The sequence below is a fragment of the Aptenodytes forsteri genome, unplaced genomic scaffold, assembly GCF_000699145.1.
Source record: "Aptenodytes forsteri isolate BGI_AS27 unplaced genomic scaffold, ASM69914v1 Scaffold112, whole genome shotgun sequence".
In the NCBI taxonomy this organism is placed as follows: Eukaryota; Metazoa; Chordata; class Aves; order Sphenisciformes; family Spheniscidae; genus Aptenodytes; species Aptenodytes forsteri.
Genome location: NW_008794883.1, coordinates 739,902 through 763,059, shown reverse-complemented (window position 1 = coordinate 763,059; position 23,158 = coordinate 739,902). Strand labels below are relative to the sequence as shown.

Below are 23,158 nucleotides of genomic sequence, written 5' to 3'. Positions count from 1 at the left end.
TCAGATTATGCAGTAGAAAACATACAACAGTGAAAATTGTGAATGACTGAAATAAATTACTTTGGAGGTTGTAGAATCTCTGTTATGGGAGGTCTTTAAAGTAAGTGAGACACCTGTCAGGAGTGGTGTAGATACAGCAGATCCTTCATTAGAGTTGCCGAAAAAACTCATTGTGAACATTGGGAGACACTTATTCCATAATTCTTATAAAGCAATTTAATTTATAGAAAACAGTGCAACAGTCTTAAAGTGTTAGTAGAAACACATTTGTTACCATCTTCAAGAAGGTTCATCAGGTTGGTAATGCAAATGTCAAGGAAAATCTAGACTTAGGAGGAGTTGTAAGTGCCTCACGTTATTTTCATGAAAGTCTAGGTATCTTGCTGTAATCATAGTGTATGTGGGAGAGAATAGGAGGGGAGTGTAGGAGAGGGGACAGGAAGAAAGTCACTGAAGAGAAATTTGTGCCTAGAATGAAATGAGTAGGTTACAGTCTGTGAAGTTGATGGATTACTATAGCTCTTGGTGCAGTAATTTGACTGTACACTTGCGCTGTAACACTGTTCTGTGATGTATAATTTCTGAAAATATTACTTCAGAAGTGAAATAACACCTTCTTGAACATATGCTTATTTTGTGTAAGACTGTGCTATTAGAGCTTAAAATACTGAAATGGTGACTTTCTGCTTATTTTACAGATTTGCTTACAATCAAATACATGACCATGGGGGATATGAAGACCCCAGATTTCGATGACCTTCTTGCAGCCTTTGACATACCAGACATGGTTGATCCAAAAGCAGCTATTGAATCTGGACATGATGACCATGAAAGCCACATAAAACAAAATGCTCACACAGATGAAGATTCTCATACCCCGTCATCATCTGATGTTGGTGTGAGTGTCATTGTGAAAAATGTGCGTACTATTGATTCTTCCGAAGGAGTGGACAAGGATGGCCACCATTCCACAGGCAATGGCTTGCATAACGGCTTTCTAACGTCATCAGCTCTTGATAGTTACAGTAAAGATGAAGGGAAGTCACTTAAAGATGATGGGTCAGCTTCTGAGACTACACTGAAGGATTCAGCTTTCAACCAGTTTAGCCCAATATCAAGTGCTGAAGAATTTGATGATGATGAAAAAATTGAGGTAGATGACCCTCCAGATAAAGAGGAGATGCGTGCAAATTTCAGAGCAAATGTCTTGGCAGGATCTGTATCTCAGCAGGAATATGACAAACTAAAGGCACTTGGAGGGGAGAACTTGATTAAATCTGGAATCCCAGTTTCAAGTAGTATAGATAAAAATAAAGTTGCTAAACGAGAGACAGAGACAAACTCCATGAATTTAAGTGTCTATGAGCCTTTTAAAGCTCGAAAAACAGAGGACAAATTGCTAAAAGACAATTCTGAGAAGCTTCTTGAAAACAGGGTACTTGATGGAAAACTGAGTACTGAAAAAAGTGAAACAAATCTTGCCAGCATTTCACAGGCCAAAGCAAAGTCATCAGCAAAGCTTTCTTCGTGCATTGCTGCAATTGCAGCACTGAGTGCTAAAAAGGCAGCTACAGACACCAGTAAAGATTTACAGTCTAATTCAGGAGAATCTTCTCCATTACCAAAAGACATGAGTGAAAGTCCCCGGGCTATTGAAAAATCACCTGAATCTCAGAGTCTCATTGATGGTGCTAAAAAGCCATCTATCAAACCACCCGATAGTCCCAGAAGTGTATCAAGCGAAAACAGTAGCAAAGGGTCTCCATCTTCTCCTGCAGGGTCAACACCAGCAATTCCTAAAGTTCGCATAAAAACCATCAAGACTTCTTCTGGGGAGATCAAGAGAACTGTTACTAGAGTGTTGCCAGAAGTTGATTTGGACTCTGGTAAAAAGCCAGAGCAGACTGCTTCTATGGTAACTTCCATGACATCTCTCCTGTCCTCACCAACTTCTGCTGCTGTTCTTTCCTCTCCTCCTAGAGCTCCTCTCCAGTCCACAGTTGTCACCAATGCAGTTGCATCTGCGGAACTTGCACCAAAACAGGTCACAATCAAACCCGTGGCTACTGCCTTTCTCCCTGTTTCAGCAGTTAAAACAGCAGGTTCACAAGTTATTAATTTGAAGCTTGCTAACAATACTACAGTGAAAGCCACTGTAATATCTGCTGCTTCAGTGCAGAGTGCCAGTAGCGCCATTATAAAGGCTGCCAATGCTATACAACAGCAGACTGTTGTGGTGCCAGCATCAAGCCTTGCCAGTGCTAAACTTGTGCCAAAGACAGTTCATCTTGCCAACCTTAATCTTCTGCCTCAAGGTGCTCAAACCACCTCTGAACTCCGCCAAGTGCTAACGAAACCTCAGCAACAAATAAAGCAGGCAATAATTTCTGCAGCAGCCTCACAGCCTTCTAAAAAAGTATCTCGAGTCCAGGTGGTGTCATCTCTACAAAGTTCTGTAGTGGAAGCATTCAATAAGGTGCTGAGTAGTGTCAATCCTGTACCAGTTTACATCCCAAACCTTAGTCCCCCTGCCAATGCCGGAATATCATTACCAACACGAGGTTACAAGTGTTTGGAGTGTGGCGACTCATTTGCTCTTGAGAAGAGCCTGACCCAGCATTATGACAGGAGGAGTGTGCGAATTGAAGTAACATGTAATCATTGTACAAAGAATTTAGTTTTCTACAATAAATGCAGTCTTCTTTCCCATGCTCGTGGACACAAGGAAAAAGGAGTTGTAATGCAGTGTTCACACCTGATTTTAAAACCAGTCCCAGCAGATCAAATGATAGCATCTCCTTCAAGCAATACTGCTACATCTATGCTTCAAAGCCCTGTGGGAGTTGGCACGCATACTGTAACAAAGATACAGTCTGGCATAACTGGGACAGTAATATCAGCCCCAGCAAGTACACCTGTCATTCCAGCTATGCCACTAGATGAAGATCCATCGAAACTCTGTAGACATAGTCTAAAGTGTTTGGAGTGTAATGAAGTTTTCCAAGATGAGACATCTCTTGCAACTCATTTCCAGCAGGCTGCAGACACAAGTGGACAAGTAGAGTATCATATGTTTAAATTCCAATGTTTCATCTATAAGCCTAGGAGACTTTGGATATGTTTTCACTTTCATTTAGCTGTTAATTAGCTGAACCTCCATGATTAAAAGTATAAATGAAAACCACAAAAAATCTTGCAAGCCCTTACATAGTGAATGTCAACGTTTTTTAAATAAGAGTTTACTTAGAATTTTTTTAGGCCCTGAAGTCTGAAATTTACACTGTATATTTTTACTAAAATTCAGCATTAGCGTTCTTACAGCTGAACATTATAATACCGAAATTAATAATGGTCTTTACTAAGAATTTTTAATGATTCTGTGCTTTGGAATTTGAGTATCCTGTGGAATCCACTTAATTGGCACCCTCATTAACAGCCCACCTATTCAATCTGAATGATATGTTTAAGTGATTCATTCTTGATTTGTCTTCAGTTTTTATTATTTTCATATAGCACCGTAAGTGAGCTAGGCATTCCTCTTACCTACAGGGACTCTAGGCAATGAATTAATGGCACACTGATTCTGTTGACAGGATACGCATGCTGTTTTCTTCAGGTCTTTCTTAAACAGAAGTGAAAAGTGATGTTCACTAGCATGCATTTCTTGCTGTGTGACCATGTTTATTTGTGTTGGTTTTTCTTTCCTCTTACGATTGCTAATGAGTTAAACTTACAAACCATTTTAAAATTCTTTACTAATGTATGTGGCCTAACCTGAAAGAAACACATCATTCAATAAAAGTTAATATTAATCAGTGTGCGATGTATTTTATAATCCTATAAGAGTTAAGATCATTAATTAAATGATATAGTTGGATTTCTGTTGGGGCGTGCCAATTAAAAGGGATTCTGGTGTGTTTCAAAGCATTCAGTTTAGCTTGGCGTTGCAGCTTCTTGCTATGTGGGAAGCTGAAAACCTGCAAACATGCTCAGACTGATCAAGACAGGAATGCCCCAGAATATTCCTGGGAATTGCACAGCAATGTGCAGGATAAAGGTTTTCAAGTTCTGCAGTTAGGAAAAAATCCACTAGTCATAGAAGTGCAGACAGGTTCCTGTCAGAATCTATTTACTAAACTTAAGACCTATTCTGTGGCCATGAAGCAGTTACACTGTGCCCACCACTACAAATAGTAATGTAAAGAGATTTGAATGTGGAAATAATCTTGACTATATGGATTATGTGGCTCTGCCTCAGCTCCTACTTTACTAACTGGCTAGCGGACTTAGGCTGAAATTGCCTGGATTCACAGTGAAATGCCATGTGAGTGAATTTCTGTTTGTAAGATGCTACAGATGTGCCTACCTAAAGCGAGTTTATTTAAGCTTTTTGTCAGAAAGAAGTTAGCAGAATGTATTCCGTCCTTAGATCTTGCTTCAGTTTTGAAAAGTATCTAACGGTTGACCATGAGTATATTCTGCACCAGCTCTTGAGTTATTTAATACTCAGTAATTGTTTTTTAGCTAACTCCTTTTCTGGTGCTTATTGGTGTTAGATTTATCTTTTTTTCCATAATAGGTCCATTAGTTATCATTTGGTATGATAAGATCCAGTAGTCCTTGTGAAAACCCTGTTGTTCTTGATACTATAAAATCAAGCAATTAAGAAGGCACCAAGATAAAGCAAGTGGATGAGAGACAGGCAAATATACTGAGAATAGGTTGGGAGGATGAGGTAAGGATAAAATGAAACAAATAGAGAAGAACAAAGATAAAAAAGTGATGTACTTGCTTTCTGTGGGGGCCTTTTTTTGTATGGACAGGTAAACTAAACAGATTGGTAGAAACACCTTTTGCCCTTTCCTGCTACCTCTGTCTGGTGCTTTTGCCCTGTTGCTGCCAAGTTTGCTCTCTATGCATGTCCTGTTAGATACCGTTTACCCTGGTGATTTACTACGGGAAAGCAACTGAGATCATAGAATGTCAAAATATTACTGCAGTTAGGTGGAAAGATAAGTATGGGTACACAGATACTGCTGTTCAGGGAGGAAAGCTCATGAAGCTACAGAAAACAGTCAGCATTGCCTACTGCCTATCAATGTGTTTGTGTCTTTTGTTGGAAACTTGCTCTCTTTTAAGAGCTGATGTATGAAAAAGGCCTTAATACCCACTTACCGGGCCATGGATTTCCAGGTTTAAAAAAAAAACAAAACAGCCTTGTTGCTGCAAAGCACTGGAGGAAAAGAAGCTATTTTCATGTTGTTCCATTTTAAAAGAACACTCTTAATAAACGTAGTTTTAAATGTTCTTTGTTGAAATATCCTCTTAAAAATTAATTAAATATTTTTCTTAGTCCTTTTCATATATCAAGCAGCAGTTTTCAATTCTGTGCTGTTTTTTTTATGTTGCATTTTATTACACACTGTAGTGTTGTAGCTATACTGAAATGCCCAGCATGAAAACTGTTTTAACTGAACAGTTGCTTTAGTGAGAGCAATACGTCCTGCTTTCTTTTTGTTATATTTTTGTCCATTTTTTCTTCCAAGCATTGCTGCAAGGGTAGTGTTTGCTGAAGAAAGACTCTGTATAGGCATTTATTAATAAACATTTTAACACTTTTTCATTATATGTTACCCCTTGAAAAGCTTGGACAAGAAATACTCTGACTTCTGTTTTCCTTCTTAGTGCTTGGCACTGGCTTTTTTGTTGCAAAACTACCATTATTTTGGGGGGAAGGAGACAGGAAAGTTAGATGAAATTGGTATTTTAACTTTGGAAGGAAGGAAGAAAGAATAAAAATAAACATTGGGACTTTGCAAACAACTAATAGGAAAATAGTTATTATTTGCAGCTTACCATTCTTTCTAGTGCCCACCTAATTGCTCTTGAAATGGAAATTGTATACTGTTTTATGTTTTCAATGAGTCTAAGCAGTAAGTAGCTGTTACTTCTTGTTCTTCTTAAACTCCTGTTACGAAGGTAGAATATTTCTTTTAAAATAAACAATAGTAAAACATCCCTAGCAATTAAAAGATGTTCCCTGTAAAGTTGTTACCTTTCTGTAATATTTTACTTCCATTAATATTCCTGTTAAAGGGAATGGGACCACTCACTGACAGGTTTCCTGGCTGAGTGAAACCCTCATGTATTTACTGGGGGAAAAAAAAGTAGCAAACCTGGGCTAATTAATGTTAATGGTCGTCTTATTTACAGATATAAGTGTATAGCTTCCGTGGAAACTACATAGCTCATTTCCCTTCATACTCATAGTTCTTGTATATCTTTTATTTTCCACCTCCACCATTTTTTCTTCTAACCCTTTTTTTTCTGAAACTTTGACTTTAAATGCAGGCAGGTGATGATTTTCACAAACTGTGTTTTATTTTGGTATGGGTTGGAATGAGAGAACTGGAAGTTAATACCACGTTAAGCCCAAAATAAAATGGTAAGCAAACATGCTGAATTTCAGAATTTCACAGTAGATTCTTCTTGTTCTACTGTAATCAGTTACAATTAAACATTTTACTGTACTCATCAAAATAGCAAACCAGTGGCCTTAATGAATAGCATTATTGGCATTTTGTGTCAGTCTGAGTTACTAGCATTACAGATGAATCTTGCAGGCTGCTTGTTGCAAAATCAGAGATACTCCCTTAGTTGGGTTTGGAATGTTGTATGGCTCTTCCGTGGCATAGCATCCCGGTTTCCTTTTGTAATGCTGCAGACAAAAGGCTTTGGAAGGACTGTGAAAACCCCATATGTTTCTATTACTGAAATAAGAAGTTCTGTTTTGCTGTTTTCTTACGTAATCCAATAATACTCCAGATTATCCAGTATTATGTTGCTGCTTATTAATACATAAATGGTAAAAGATAGATTTTAGGAATGGTACTGAAGCCAAGTAAATGTGGCAGGCACATTCTAAGTAGAGTTGTGGTTAGTCAGGATTTGGCCTTTAAGCCTGAGCTGAAGACAAAGTTAACATCCCAAACCAGTTCTGTTCATTGTGGGAGGGCATGAGTCGGTGGTTCTGGCCATAGCTGTTTGGTCAACTGGGGACAAATATTTGGCATTTCAAAGTGAGTATTTATATGCGTCTGAACACAATTTCAGACTTACTGTGTCACAAAGGCTCTAATCAGGCTGATAGTTCCAAATCCCCGCATATAGTTAACCTCAGGTAAAGCCTTCCGCAAGGGTAGTAAATGTATCTATGCTATCTACTAATCTTGGCTGGCAGTAGTGCTAATATTGAACCTGAATTTGAGTAACGGTAGATTTTCTTTGCTTAACTTCCTCTATTTTAATGTTTTGCATTTCACCATCTTGCTGTCCTCGGGACATTTGAGAACTATGTTTGGATGGAGACTGTGTTGAAACATACCAGGCCACAATGTTCACAAAGTAAACATTAAAAGTGAACCATATGAAAATACACTTCTTGCTTCTGTGTGTGTGACCACAAGATGTTTCATGTTAACATTTCTACTTAAAATTACTGTTTTTAAAAAAAGAATCGAGTCAAAGTATTTGCATGCACCCTCAAAAAAAGCATTTAGATTAAGCTATTTTGTAAAAAGAATAAAAATGGAGTGTACAGATTGTAATACAAAAATATACTTGTTCTTTGAATATGAGTAATATTGTAAAAATGCTAAGGCAGTTAAGAAGTTACTTTAGACCTTGATATTAAACAGTGTTCTATTTGAAAAAAAAAATCCTTTTTTGCAGTGACTATAAAGACTTTTTCCTTCCGTCTTTGGAGTTAGTGTGTGTCTCCTGTTGATTAAACGGGCACAGGTTATTTTTTTTACTGGTGTAGTTGCCAATACTAGTAAGTCAGACTCCTATGAAAGCTATTTGTAACACTGTACTATTTCTTCTACAATGGTAGCTTTGATTCTGCTATTATATGATCTGGATATTACTGGTTTTTAGAAGAGATTTGAAGGAGAGTTGCCTAAATTGGAAGAAGGGGGTGACTTTTTGTGAAGCACCTGTCTTTTAGTAAGAAACTATTATTTCTTAATTATTTATTTCAGGATTTCTTCATACATAGCTTAGTAAATAATTTATAATGCAGCTCTGGAGATCTTGTTTTGTTCTGTGTTCTTGAAAAATGTACACATCGATACATCTGCAAGACTCTTATGGATAACATTTCTAAAAATATGCAAATCTCATGTTAAAAAAATACCCATGTCATGAAGGAGTCTTGGTTTTGTTTTTGAATCTTCATAAGTCACTGGTGAGATTCATAAGTCCCAAGTCATAAGAAATAATAATTTGAAAAGCCTTACAAAGCAAAGTCTTATGAAATGAAGTTGAGTTAAAGTCCTGTTCTGCAAAGACTTGTATTTGTGCTTGACTTTGAGACCATGAGAGTTTCTGTTGAAGTCAGTGAAGCAGCTTCCATGATCAAAGTTAAACAGAAGCATAGCTCCATACAGGATGTCAGCTATCTGCCTAGAGATTTGAGAGATGTATTATTGTAAATGAAACATTTTCTGGAATGCTTTCACAGGTTTGGCTCTTTGTGCCCTCCAGTGATGGAAAGCAACTGTGAGCAAAAGTGAAGCCTGTTTACAGCTGGGTTGCATCATTTGCATTTCATCCCAAAAATGGCACAAAGCACCCAAAGAATTTCAGTGTTTCTGATTTGGCATATGGTCAACATGTAGTTGAAGATTTTTTTTAATTATTTTTGTGTAACAAAATACTAGAATTAGTTTAGTAAGTTACTCCTGCATGTAGAAAGATTGCCCTGCAAAGAAAAGCTTTGTAAATATTTTATATATCTCTAGTTTTCATTCAGATGCACCGTATGTTGATAGAATGCCGATGTTGTATTCTAGCCTGAGAAATATATTTTGAAATTATCTGTGCGCTTTCTGCCTGATAATATTCCATTTTATTGGTATTATGGATATTACCATAAGAATTCATCAGGAGCAAGGATCAAAGAAAACGAAGATAGCATATTTGCTGTTTTGGGGTTTTTTTTTACTTTATGTGGTGCACTGAGTTAAAACCATAAGGTTTGATTCTCAAGTTGTACTTAGGCCCCTTGCACTATTAAGGTAATCTTGTGAGGCACCTACGTAAAATTTATATAAACCAACATGCATCTCCCATGGTCAGTGGTATATGAAAGAGCTTTGTTGTGTCAGAATGGCCCGGAATGCCAATATGTCTGGTTGCCAGTATCTGCCAGCTCTGTCCTACAAGATTTGTCAGTAGGGCCTGCATTTAGTACTTGACTACTTCTTTTGGTTCACATCACAGTCATAACATTTAATTTTTTGTTTGATATATTACAATGTTTGACACAAGACGTTATGTATAGCTGAACCAAACCTTTTGTTTCATCTATTTTGGTTTATCGTTTAGAAGACATGCAATATCTGCCAGATGCTGCTTCCTAACCAGTGCAGTTTTGCATCACACCAGAGAATTCATCAGCATAAATCTCCATACACGTGTCCTGAATGTGGAGCAATCTGCAGATCTGTCCACTTCCAGACTCATGTCACTAAGAACTGCCTGCATTATACCCGAAGAGTTGGTTTTCGGTCAGTATAATGATTACTTTTGTTGTCAATTTATGTATAATTTATGCTTTTAAAAGTAATTTTCCATTTTCATAAGCATTGTTTGTAGAATACAGCTTCATGGGTTTAATGTTGTCATGGCAACAATGCTATTAGTACTACAAATTTTGGAATAAATACCACATTAGGATTCTGCTTTGTTTTAGGCATCCGCTTTTGTATGTTATAAATCAGCATATTAGCTAATCTCATCCAGCCATAAAATGTCAGATTCAGGACTTCACGGTTTATAAGGTCTAGAGAATTCAGATGTATTTTCTTAATTTCAGGTTCTTAAAAAAACCTTCTGAGTTTTTTCAAAACACTGGATTTTAGATTGTTCTCTCTGGTAGAACAGTAATTTTCAGTATTTACTGCCAGAATTTATTATTGGGATGCTGATGGGCATACTGCACCTATCCGGTTGCTCTCTTTTCTGTGGGAGGTCAAGATTCCTCAGCTTTACATTGCTTGAAAATTACCTTTCTCATTCAAACAGCCTTGTCTTTTGGTTCTTCTTTGTTGCTCTTCAGTTTCCCTTTAATTCTTATGTTTCCGTGTAACGGCAACTCACTGAGAAAATGGGGATCAGAGGCATTTCATGGCAATGTTAAGTTTTGAAAGGCTTGAAAAATTGTTTTGTCTTAGAATTTTACTCACACTGAATGGCAGGCAGCACAGCAAGAAATCAGAAGAGCAACCCGTACAGCCGAGCTTTGCTCAGCACTCCTAAAACATTTCCACTTCACCCTGTCAGACTGGAGATGTGTGATTTAAAATCTTACCAGTAGGCAGCTTCTTCCCCCTTAAGGTCCCACAAGTTCATTTGCTAGGATGGCTGTGAAATCTTCCACTAAAGGAAGAAAGCATTTTTACTGCATCAAACCAGCTGCTGTGGCAATCTGTTTTCAGACTGAATCCATGGCCTGACACAACTCTCAGCTCTTCACGTTTCTTTGGGTTCTTCTCTTTTATTCTTTTCTCCCAAGCAGTAGTCTGTCTTGTCCTACATTTCTTACATCTGCTACCTCCACTCTACTTTCCTTCCCTCTAGTCTGTGTCTCTTGGGTTTGTACATGGAATCATCTTCAGGGACTCCGGCGTGTACCAGTAACACCAGAAGATTCATAAATCCTTCACTATGAATCTAAACTAAAGTTACTAAACTTTTCAAGATGTATCATAAACATCTCATGTCACACTAAGTCAGAATTTCTGTATATGGTGAGACTAAACCAAAAATACCTAGGCAAAGAAAAGCAGTATCTGGGAAAGTTACTGTCTTCCTTCTTAGACTCCTCAGCATCTCCTTATCACCATGGTGCATTCACTTGAGGAACAGCATAACCAGTCTTGCCTTTCCAAAGGACCTCTGTGAGGGAGTTCAGTTTGATTTCAGCGATTTAGGCTAGTTGTCTGAACTAAATCAGCTGAAAATTTCAACCTTAAGTTTAATTGCATCCTTCCAAGTTGAAAACAAGAAAGCTGTTATAGCAGTCCAAGAAAGGAAGGCTTGTTCCTTAAGAACTGTTTTAATATACAATGGTGGATGCTGAGGATCATTTATTATGTTGCATCACTAGAGAATAAAGTCCAGATAGGATGGGATGGGGAGGCAAGAGATGCAACCCAAAATTTTGGAAGGGTAGAGGCTTTCTATGTTTAAATTATAAAACTCACTGTAAAATACTAGTCAATAAGAAATGTGTTCATTTGACAGGTTATTTTGTAATTTCTTATTGCAATATGTTCTTGGACTTACTTGGTAGCATTTAGTACTGGAGATGTATGGCACTAAAACGGACCATTGTGTATGGAAATTCTTATGTACTAATATTCAATTTTTTAATCATTTTATTTTAGAATAGATGCGGGAAGGTCACAAATTTTCGACACAGCAGAAGTATGTTTTTGAAAAATATTTTCAGAATTCCAATCTGATAGATTGATCTGATTGTAGAGATTTGGTTTAGTTGTCTTGAGTTTAAATTACTCTTTTTTGTTTTTAAATCCAAGTGCTGATTTGATTACATGTACAGAAAATCATTAACAGTATGTCTTCATTAAATCTAAACAAGGGAAATGGTGGAAATGTTTTCCTTACTGGTTTTCCATTTTGGTGGTAGTTTCTAAATTGCTGTGGCGTACCTTGTACAATCCACTGCATGTGATAAAAATGCATTTTGTAAAATCTCTTTACAAATTTGCAGAGGTTTTAAGCATTCTTTTTACAATCAATAGAATATTCCTCTGTTGACCCTTCTATCTGTTTTGTTGTAATGCCATAAAAACATGTTCTGACTTCATATCTCTTAGATTTTCAAATTAAATTTGGGAAATTTCTTTTTTCTTACTTTCTGATATGCAAATGTCTGTTTATGTTGATTCTTACTGGGTTGTTTAAATTGACAGAATAACGTAGTTTTATCCGGTTGTATATATATGTTTATCTCTTGCACTTGCTTGAAAATCAGTGTTGATTCCATTTCTTTCAGTACTGCTTTGGGCTACGCTGAACTGACTCTTTTCCACTCTTTTTGCAGCTGCGTGCATTGCAATGTTGTATACTCTGATGTGGCGGCACTCAAGTCTCATATTCAAGGTTCTCACTGTGAAGTCTTTTACAAGTGTCCTATCTGTCCCATGGCATTTAAATCTGCTCCCAGCACACACTCCCATGCCTATACACAACACCCGGGTATCAAGATAGGCGAACCAAAGTAAGCAAAATTAACCTTCTACTGCACTTGCCTGCATTTTAATATGTGCATTGTGAAATTGCATTCTGTCCTGTGCTTACAATCTTAAAAGTCACGTACTGTACAACCAACAGTTTGTCATCCTGTTGGTAACGTGTGGCGTTTGTGTAATGTTTTCATGAGTTTTTAGCTGGCAATTTATTTGGCAAAGGTTAAATTTCCATTAACATAGCAATAGCAGTTCTTTAAACACTGCGTGCTACAAGAGAGTAATACAGTAATTACAAAAATTATTCGGACAGGCAGCTAGTGTGTTGCTCGTTCTTATTTTTTGCTTAGCTCATCTGCATTTTTACTGTGAATTAAGATAATGTGATTCCAAAAAGAACTGCTAAGACTCATCAGGGCTTATGCAGTGATTCTCGTAACATCTGGTTGAAAAGGTAGGAAAAAGCAATTTTATTTTTTTTCTATTACATGCTCATGGATAGTCATCTGGGAGAATTCGGAAAATTGGTTCTTTCAGTGCATCAGTTCACAGGGGTCAGGGTGTGTACTTGTGAGAGATGGTTTTAGAAGTGGCAGTTGTCTCTGGCCTGACCTCAGGCAATTCTCATGGGCTACAGCTGCCTGCGGTACCCTGTTCTTTTGGTCAGGCAGCCGCTCACTTGTTGGGGCGGTGTTTTTCCTGTAGGATCTGTTCTCCTCTTTTTGTCTACTAGATTTTTCTTTATGAAAGCCGTAGGTTTTGGGAGTGGTGAGCTAGGTTTTTGCTTCCCTGAGACGGTCATGTCTCAAGGAGAGCAATTCCAGTGTGTTATTGAGAGGTGCCAGCCTTTAAATCATTTCCAGCCTTGCCCCTCCAAATCAATAGATGCATTTATAGAGCTGTTTATATAAGCTTTTTTCTGATAAATAGTCTCTTTTTTCTGGATTAAAGCAGAACTGATTCTGTTCTGTAGCTAGGAAAGTTGGGCATAAATACAGTGGTTTACTGATGATGGTAACACAGGGCACAATTAGGAACTCGGCTTCAGGATCTTTGTTTTAAAGATGTTGAACATTCAAGGCCTCCGCTGAAGCCAATGGGAGCTGCAGGTGCCAATGCATGTGAAAGTCAGGCTTCAAATCTCATCGGTCTTAGCCTGATGCCTTCTCATTGCAGGCCTTTTTCTTCTGTCTTCTTTCTCCTCTGTTGGTAGGAGTGCAGTATTGAGAGTAAATACGCAAGTATTTAACTCCATGTTGTTTCTCTGGAGTGCACAGAGCACACTAGTACATTTTAACAACTTGCAGACTCAGGAAAATAGAAGGCAGATGAGAGAAACAAGGTACCATGTAGCGTAATAACCAGATTTCAGAAGAATTTGTTTTATCACTGTTTCTTCTACCATATTAACAGGAGATTTATTCTTTAGGGTGTTTAAACCTACATTAAAGCAAAATGGCAACAAACTTACTGTGTCTGATACCAAATTAACACATTTCCACCCAGTGACAAATGATACCTTGTTTTAATTCAGGATGGTATCTTCAGTGAGAGGCTTTGAAATACCAACATTTAATGTAAAACTTGTTTCTGATTCCCATAATTTTCATTAGAGAAAACCAAAAGATTAAGAGCACCATTTGTGTAAGATACTTCACATATGAAAACTGCAGAAGACTTCTTGAATTGTGCTTGGATCTGCTGAACTGTTTCTGATCAACTTCGTGAATTAAGTATTTTGCATTAGTTTTCCTTCCATATAGATGTGCTTATAATTGTATTCTTTTATGAATTTATTTTGATTATGAAAAGACTAAAATAAAATTTTATGAAGTACTATTGTATTTTAATAAATCATATAATTCATAGTTGAGTGCTCCTCTTAAGAAGTGGTGTTTTCTTTAAATTTGCCAGTTTTAATCCAAATGCTGTCTTAAATGCATGCAGAGTGACTAGTAAGATTTTCCCAGTCTTCGCAGGTTTGGAGTTCTTTGCTTCCATTTCACAAGCATTTGTAGGTAATACGGTGTTGACACCAACACTCAAGATGTTCGCATTGACCATTTAATAAGGCCTATTTCAAGCTATCAGGACCTGTGGTTTTCCTCTACCTGTGGTAGAATTAACTACATGTATTTCTGCTACTCAGTAGCAATTTAAAAAGGAAATGTTTTTGTTGTTTAAATTAGTTGGTTTCTGAGGATATTGCTCATATATCTTGGTCAAGTTGACATCAAATGTTTGTGACATTGCTCAAATTCTGGTTTATCTGCTGTAATGTTCTGTGTTAAAATCACAGAACAGCCCAGTTTGGAAGGGACCTCAAAAGATCATCAGGTCCAGCCTTTCATGGGAAAGGGAGCTGATCTGAGCTGAGATTATATAGCACCCTGTCCAACTGCATCTCGAAAGTCTCCAGCAATGGGGACTCCACCACATCCCTGGGGAGGTTGTTCCAGTGAATGATTGTTCTCACTGTAAAAAATTTCTTTCTTGTATCAAGATGAAACCTCTCCTGGTGCAACCTGTACCCGTTGCCTCTTGTCTTCTCCATGTGGCTCCTAGTGAAGAGAAGACCCTTTGTCCTCTTTGTAGCTGCCCTTTAAGTACTGGAGCACTGTGATGAGGTCCCCCTGAGCCTTCTCCAGGGAGAAGAGACCCAACTCCTTCAGTCTTTCCTCATAGGGCAGGTTTTCCAGCCCTTTGATCATCTTCATGGCCCTCCTTTGGACCCTCTCCAGTCTGTCCATGTCTTTCTTGAGTTGTGGGGACCAGAACTGGACACGGTGGTCCAGGTGTGGCCTGACCAGCGCTGAGTAGAGCTGACAGGCACTGTTGTATTTGAGGACATATATTCACATTTGACCAATCTGCTGCTGCTGGTTTATCTGTATTGTATTACCTAGCATCTACATTGCATATGTCTGGTGTACACTTCGAAAGCTTAACAAATCCATTATTGAAAAGAAGGAATGTAATATAGTCATATAACACCATAGATATGATTACCTAAGTTCAGTTAAATTTTTGTTCTTCTGAAGTAAAAATTTTAAAATGAAAAGGGTACGGTAGCCTTCTGTGTTTGGAAATGTGAAGCTTTTGAGTTTTCATTGAGTATATAAAAGGTGTCTGACACTTGAATGTGAGTTTCAAACCTCACCTGGTAGGCAGATGTTGTTGAACTCTACATGGCCATGGAGCCTGGCTTCTAGCTGTTCCTCTGGGCGTCACAGAGGTGCAGCCGAAAATAAGGCCCAGTGTGTCAGCACATCAGGGTGGCTGGGGAAGACTTACTACTTCTGTCCTGTAAGTGGGCTGAGGCCAGTCCGGTCCTGAGGGACTCTTTACTGGTTCACACTTTTTGTTTACAGGAATTGGGCTCACTGGGTAAATGGCTGTCTGCCTCTGGCATTTACTGGAACTGTGTGATTTACAATTACATTACAAATGGTTGTTTCAGAACAGATACAGTAAACTATTTGGTGTATGAAAAATGAAGTTTATGTGCAGTGATTCTCAGTGGGATGAAATTAGATTATTTTAACATAGGGAAATGGATGGCTGTCTTCTCTTTCAACTTTGTGAAGCTCTCTCCTGTAGTATACCTAAGATGCTACACGGGTTTTATGGGAAACCAAAGCTTATATGTGATTTTCTTTTTTCAGTAAACAGTGTAACTTCATAGAAACGGCACTAAGATATTTTTCATGGCTGATCTCTTTTTGGATATTGGAGAAATTCTTGCTTATCAAGCCAGATTATGGATATATACTGTACTATTGGTACAAAGTATATTATCCCACAAGTACCATTTTTTCAGAGAAAAAAAAATATGGGAGGGAGAAATACCATATGCTGGTGCAGAAGCTTTCAAAATGCTAAACATCCTTTATGTGATATGAAAGTATTTTCCAGTGAGATAACATCTATATTTATTATAAGATAATATGTGAATTTGTTAACCTGATTTTTGAAAAGTGAAAAAGTGCATGTACCATGCCTATTTTGGTGTGTACTGTGGGGCAGGAGCAGTTACTGAGTCACCACCCCGGTGGTGTGATTGCAGTTGAACTCCTTGCCTTACTCAAGTGTCTTGTTGAATTGAGGTGGTTGTAAATTATGTCCTGACTAAGCATAACTGCCTTTAAGCTTTGGACAGGGTTTTAAGCTGTTACATGTTAAATACTGACTACTTCAATTATAGAACAAACCAGCATACTCAGTTGCATGTGTCTAGGATTGAAAATCATGCTTTTGAATGTGACTGAAAGAAATACTCGAAGTGGGTATAGTCACAACCCATACTATTAGGTATGTTGGTATGAATTTAACCAAGTACAGTCTTTTCTCAGAGACCTGTCTGAAATCTGGATCTCTACCAGATAGTTCTTTTGCTTCTGTGAAAACAGAGTAAAGTCTTTTAGCTTACATAGAAAATATATGTTCAGCTCTTCCTGTTTTTAGAGAGATATAATTTTATATGTGATAAATTCAGAAAGATGTCAGATTTTTTTGTAGTAGATTCACTTTCTCCTGTCAGTGCTCGTGAGTGCTGCATTATCCAGGGATGTGGTGATTAAGGGCTTGGGAAGAGCATTGCCAGCAGGTCGAAGGAGGTGATCCTTCCCCCTTTGCTCAGTGCTGCTGGGGCAGTGCTGCAGTACTGGACCCAGAGTTGGGTCCCCAGTGTGAGAGAGACATGGACACGCTGGAGCAAGTCCAGCAAAGGGACACTTAAGATGAATAAGGGAATGGAGCATCTCTCATGTGAGGAGAGGCTGAGAGCGCTGGGACTGTTCAGCCTGGAGAGGAGAAGGCTCAGGAGGACCTTACTGATGTGTATAAATACCATATGGGAAGGCACAAAGAAGAGGGAGCCAAACTCTTCTCCGTGGTGCCCGGAGACAGTACAAGAGGCGATGGGCACAAACTGAAACACATGAATTTCCACCTGAACACAAGAAGTCACTTTTTTACTGTGAGGGTGGTCAAACACCGGAACAGGTTGCCCAAAGGCTGTGGAGTCTCAGTCTGTGGAGACATTCAAAACCCGACTGGACGTGGTCCTGGGCAGCCTGCTCTGGCTGACCCTGCTTGAGCAGGGATTGGACTAGATGACCTCAAGAGCTCCCTTCCAACCTCAGCGATTCTGTAGTCTTCTGTTCTTTACTTTAGATACAGTAAGAATCTGAAGCATATAGTAGATCATAGTTTATTTTATTAAATTATGTAACCCTGCGATGATAAATTTATATACTACAGACCTGAAATCATTCCAGCTGAGATCACTGTCTAGTTCCACCACAGATGACAAAACAGGTTTTCTACTTTGTTGTGTCTAATTTTATTTGCAAGATATGGTTCTAATAGAAATATACATCATGAAATAATCAGAGAATTATTTTTAATTCTGCCAGTCTTTATTTACATCTTGCTAACCTGGAACAATGTAACTTTACTCGTCTCTCTTTAGCACCTAGCCATGGGATCGACTACTTGGCAACAGGCACCAAAATGCTGGGATTCTGGATGTTAGCAGTGGTATGTGAGCAATGAACCAGAAGGGTGAAAATCACCCTGCCAGGGACAAGGCTGTGATAGTCTTGTGCCTCGGCTTGTTTGCCTGCTTAGTTAGTAATCAAGATTGATGCTTCCTGACTTTTGGACAAAGTTGCTGATGGAGATGTAAGACAGTGTTATAAGAGACAGGACATAAGGGACAGAAGAAAAATATTTGGTGCCCCAGGATTAGGGAATGTGTGTGGTTAGTACCAGCTCTCTAGCTTGTGACATTACAAGCAGATTCACTACAGAACTGCAGCGAGTACTTTTCTGAGGAAACTGGTTTTTTTCTTGGATGGAGTGAAGAGGGCTGACAGTAAAATCACTGCTTTAAATTATCTCTAGCTGCTCTGCTGAGATGGGACCAAGATGGTGGAGCATGCTTAGATGCTCAGTAGCTTTATGTGCTGTGGCCAAGGGAAATGATCCTTTGCATAGTGAATCCTTTGGCTGTTTCTACCCTTAGAGCTTAAACAGTGCATCCCACAGAGTGTGCCTGTAATAGCACTGTGCCTGGAGAAGGTTCACATTCTCTCTCTTTCTGTCTGTGTGCAATTCAGCTGGCCTGCTGGGGTGGTGATCCATTGACTTCTTTCCCGAGAAGTTGTCTCTTATGATCTCAGTTAAAACTATTAGTAAGATACGTGGGTTTATATTGATGTGAGGTGCATGAGGCAAAACTGCATTTTAAGAACCTGGGGTTTCTTTCTTAACAATTATTATCAAGAAGCATGTCCTATTTCTGGCAAGATCTTTAACACCTTTCATACGGGAATTATCCAAGAAGTTAGGATTCTGAAGGGATATAGATCAGTAATAATGTAGGAAACTAAAATACTTGTTTTGAATAATGTTTAAGAAGCTTTTATGAACAGTACTGTGGGGGGGTCAGAGGATGGGGAGGGGGCTCCCCTTTCTAAGTACTCCATGCTTAATAGGTGAACCTAGCAGGTATATGTTCTGCTGTGCCTGTGCAGAGTATGTCATCCCATGCAGAGGGTTCACCACAGAAAGCAGTACAATAGTATGTAGGTCATCAGAGGATGCTGTGTGAATAAATAAATTTATCTTAGCATATGTAAGAAACTGGGACCACTTGATATACCACAGAAATAATATTTTTCACAGTTAATATGATTAAGTGTACTATTTTTCATTATTTCAAATATTTGGACTCACTGAATGGCTTGGACATTGAAGCAATGTCCCTGTTCTTGTCATCTCAAAACACAGTGCAGAGTGGTCTTTAGAGCTCTTGAACAATGTACTATTGATGGTAATTGCTTAGAGGGATATAGAAAGGACTTGTAACATTTATGTGGATAATGAGAAAATTCAGCATTCTAGCAAGCAGGGTTTGTTGGTTTGTTTTTTTTTTTAAATGAAAAGTCATTCTTTAGGACAGAGATCAACCTCTGATGGAATTAGGAAGACTGCTTTCGCAGAGGAAGCGTCTGTCATTGTACTGAGGACCTGTTGTTGGGTTTCTTTTATTTTAGCTGAACTTTTCTGAAGTACTACCACTACTGATGGCTAATGGATTAGATTTCTCTCTCATCTGATGATCTATGGCAAATTTCGTTGTTACTTTTCTTTCACGTGTCATTTTCCTTTCATTCATTTTCCAAGTTAAAAAAAAGTATGGTGTTTCTGAAAGAATAGAATTATTTACTGTTTATAAGCAGATACATTAAAGGGTTGCAGTTTGAATGGCTAATTGTGTTACTCACCTTTAGTTGCCAGGGAAATCATTCTTAATATAATCAAACATGCAGATAAGCAAAAACAACAAGCAAAGTATCAAGTAAATAATTACGTAGAATGCAATTTAAACTATACTTTTCATTATAAAATCATCAGCAAAATGAAACAAGCTTCAAACTATTGTCATGTAGTAGTTGTTGCAGCATTTAGATCAGAGGATTATGTTTCTGGTTTCCCTATACTTTTTGTCTGTTGGACAGACACTTGACAAGAATCTGCTAAAAATACGACTATTTTCAGATTGTTTAATAACTTTCTTAGGATTTTGGGATACAGAATTTTGGCTATCATATTCATTTTCAGGGACTATGCTTTTAGTGTCCAGTACTTATCTAGCTCTTTGTTAATTAGTGTATCTATTTCTAAAGCACTTTTGAAATTATATTAATAGATGCATTGCTTCACCAGTTACACAGCTACTAAAACATAAATGGCTTTTGTTATAATTTTGATTAGAATATTGCCTATTAGAATGGGAGATTTAGGTTACTAATTTCAAAAGTCACATATGCTCTGAGAGAGGAAGTTGTGGTTTTGGTGGTGTCTCTACATTGCTTCAATAGACAGATTCTTAAAGGCATGTAATTGCAAAACAGGGAAATACCATCCTGTGAAGTTTCAGCTTCAGAGCATTAACAGAGTCTAGGGTTGGCATTCAGGAGGTTCAAAACCACATACATTGCCAAAAATAAATTTATCTTGAAGTATATTACCAATTATGATCAAATCAATCACTTCCTTGAAACATAATGCCTTTACAACCTGAAACAGGTATATTGTCCTTTAGTTATAATGTGAGTTCAGAAACTGAAGACACTTAACTTTCAGAGTATCCTAAGCAGATGTTGGTGTTATATATGTAACTGGCATATGCTGTTGTTTTCTGGATTCTTGTTTGCACTTTTTAATTTTTTTTTTCTATTTTTGTGGTTTTTTCTACTGCTCCCATATTTTGAAATTGGAGGATGTTTGGAATTAGTTTAATTTTAACTTTTTTCAGGCAGTGTGAAATGATTGCTTAAACATGTCAAGTCTTATCTCTGCTGAGGAAAAAAGTTAACATCATGATTCTTGCAAATAGATCATCAACATGACTGACGTTGTTTATTGTACTTCTGTTTTTAGAATAATATATAAATGCTCTATGTGTGACACTGTGTTTACTCTACAACCTTTGCTCTATCGCCACTTTGATCAGCACATTGAAAACCAGAAGGTGTCTGTTTTCAAGTGTCCAGACTGTTCTCTTCTATATGCACAGAAACAGCTTATGATGGATCATATCAAGGTGTGTAGGCATCTTCTCTTGTTTCGTTCGTAGATACCATTTGTCATGCAATATATGCTGTGAGAAAATACTGTAAAAAGGCACAGAATAACAAGAAGACTGCTGAAAGAGAGAGATGTTAATAATTCCAAAAGAGTAATCTGTGAATAATGTTCTCAAATGTTAAAATGTTATATTTCGTGTCATCTTCAGTGTATCTATGATGTAATCACTAACTCAGTTTTTCTATATGAATGTTGATTTTGGTATACCAGGAGTATCTCAGTTCATTGCATTCAATAGGTCATTTTATCAAAATAATAATGGGTATAGTGAAGTAAGTTAGTCCAATCTTAATAAGTATTGAGCCTTATTTACAGTATTCTAAGTATTATTCCAGTTGTTAGGAGTTGAGAATGCTGAGTACATTTTAAAATCAAACCTTTGATGTTCAGAACTCACCAGTAGGAACCAGTATGTTTCTTGAATAGATGTAGAGGTTATTTGTGTGTGTGTTTACATACGAACATGAACACATGCATGCTTTGGAAAAAAATTGAAGTGGATTTTCTCATAAATACCCTTATAACTGAAGAAGATTTACTGTCATCCTTGCAAATGAGGTTATTAAGAATCAGCAGTCCCCTGGCTATAATTTGTTGGCTGTGTATGTTAAATATGCTGTGTTACCTTGTTTTATATATAGCAAATCTGTTAGCAGTGCTGTAATTCCTTATGCCTTATTAACATGTTCTGGTGCCTGGTAACAGTTGAAGTTATTTACACCATTGCAAAGTATTGCAATCCAGAATGGTAGCACTTAATTCAGTGGGTTTCTCTTGCAGTGACACATAGACTTAGTAAAATTTGTATACAGAATAGTGGAAAACCAGACATCTTTCTTGTCTGCTAAAACCATCTTTTTGCATTTTAGTCTCAACTATGGCACTTGTAACCTCAGAAATCTTGAAGTTGTGTTGAAAACAAGATTGCAAGTCTTGAAAAAACAGTTGGGTGTTCAAGCCAATCTTAAACTTGAGGACGAGATAGGGAAGGGCTGACCCAAGACGTTCAGAAATACTGGAAGGACTGGATATTTCCTTTGTTTCTGAACTAGTTCATGTTTACTGTAAGAATCGTCTTACGTTTATGCCAGATATCTTAAATGGTCCTCTCATACAGCAATGCAAAGTCCTATTTTCTATTTCCCTTAATCTACTTGTATTGCTTATTTTTTTTAGGTAAACAGGCAAATTCCATATATTGCACTGTATGTCTTATTTACGTAATTAGTTTTTCTTGACTCAGGTATTATTGTAAAAGTATTGTTATAACTGTACGTAACTACTCTTTAAGACCTGAAAACAACTATTTTAGGAGCATGATCTGACTGTAGTTAGGGCCAGAAGCTATTCTTACATAAATTAGGGTTGCTCAGCATCTCTCATTATAAAGTTATTCTCAGTTACTTACGATTTGGGCACTATTTAACTCTTTCGGCTTTAGTGTTCCATGCCAGTGTTTGTACTTTCAACCTGTGGTTTTTTAGCATGTTTCACTATAAACGATTCAGACATTTTTGAGAATAAAATTAGAGGATTAGAACATACACGTGCAGTAACAGTATGACTGCTTTTATTCAGAATTGCTAGAGCTTTTACATTTAGGATGTGTGTATAGTAGTAGGGACAGCAGCAGCAAAGTATAAATTGGACTTCAGTTAAGGGAGAATTAAAAAAACAGTAATAGATAAAAACAGAAAAGGACTCAGGGAGAGGACGAGTGCCAGACAAGGGCAGAGCTCAGCCCAGCTGCACAAAAAGTAATTGGTATGGCTAGACATCAACCATCAAGGCAGAGAAGACCTAGATGAAAATAGAACAGAAAGGGATAGAAAGAAGCTCAGAAGAAGTTTATTTAAAGCTACAAAAAATAACCTAGAATAATTCCTGCAGATGTGAATGTTTCTTGTTGGCAAAATGTATGTCTCATTTTCCTGTAGCAAGAAAATTTCTAACAGCCAGTGAGAACAGGTGGTGAAGGTCTGGACTAGAGGTGTAACGCTCCCCATTCTGCTGGTGATATGTGCTGTGATCACTGTGACTCCATGTTATGCTTTAATGCTTTTTGTTTATTTTCAAATAAGAAACTAAATTTCAAGTATTGTATTTAAAAGACATTTAGAAAGTTGAGCACTAACATTTTACATGCTGACAAGTTAAGCTGGGATGGAATCTCCAGGTCAATCTTCAGTTGCCTGAAAAGTATAGGAACCTCCTTCTCCCCT

At 37.6% G+C, this 23,158-nt stretch overlaps 1 protein-coding gene across 3 annotated transcripts in view; it reads left to right on the top strand.

Annotated features, from left to right (window-relative positions):
- Positions 1-23,158, top strand: part of ZNF532 (zinc finger protein 532) — a 49,038-nt gene that overhangs the window by 13,143 nt on the left and 12,737 nt on the right. For all 3 annotated transcript variants that reach the window (XM_009274727.2, XM_009274728.2, XM_009274729.2), the window contains 4 exons: positions 699-3,058; positions 9,391-9,572; positions 12,134-12,310; positions 20,730-20,892. In XM_009274727.2, the coding sequence (XP_009273002.1) occupies positions 719-3,058; positions 9,391-9,572; positions 12,134-12,310; positions 20,730-20,892 (2,862 nt within the window). In that variant the 5' untranslated portion in view covers positions 699-718. The remainder of the gene's footprint in view (positions 1-698; positions 3,059-9,390; positions 9,573-12,133; positions 12,311-20,729; positions 20,893-23,158) is intronic.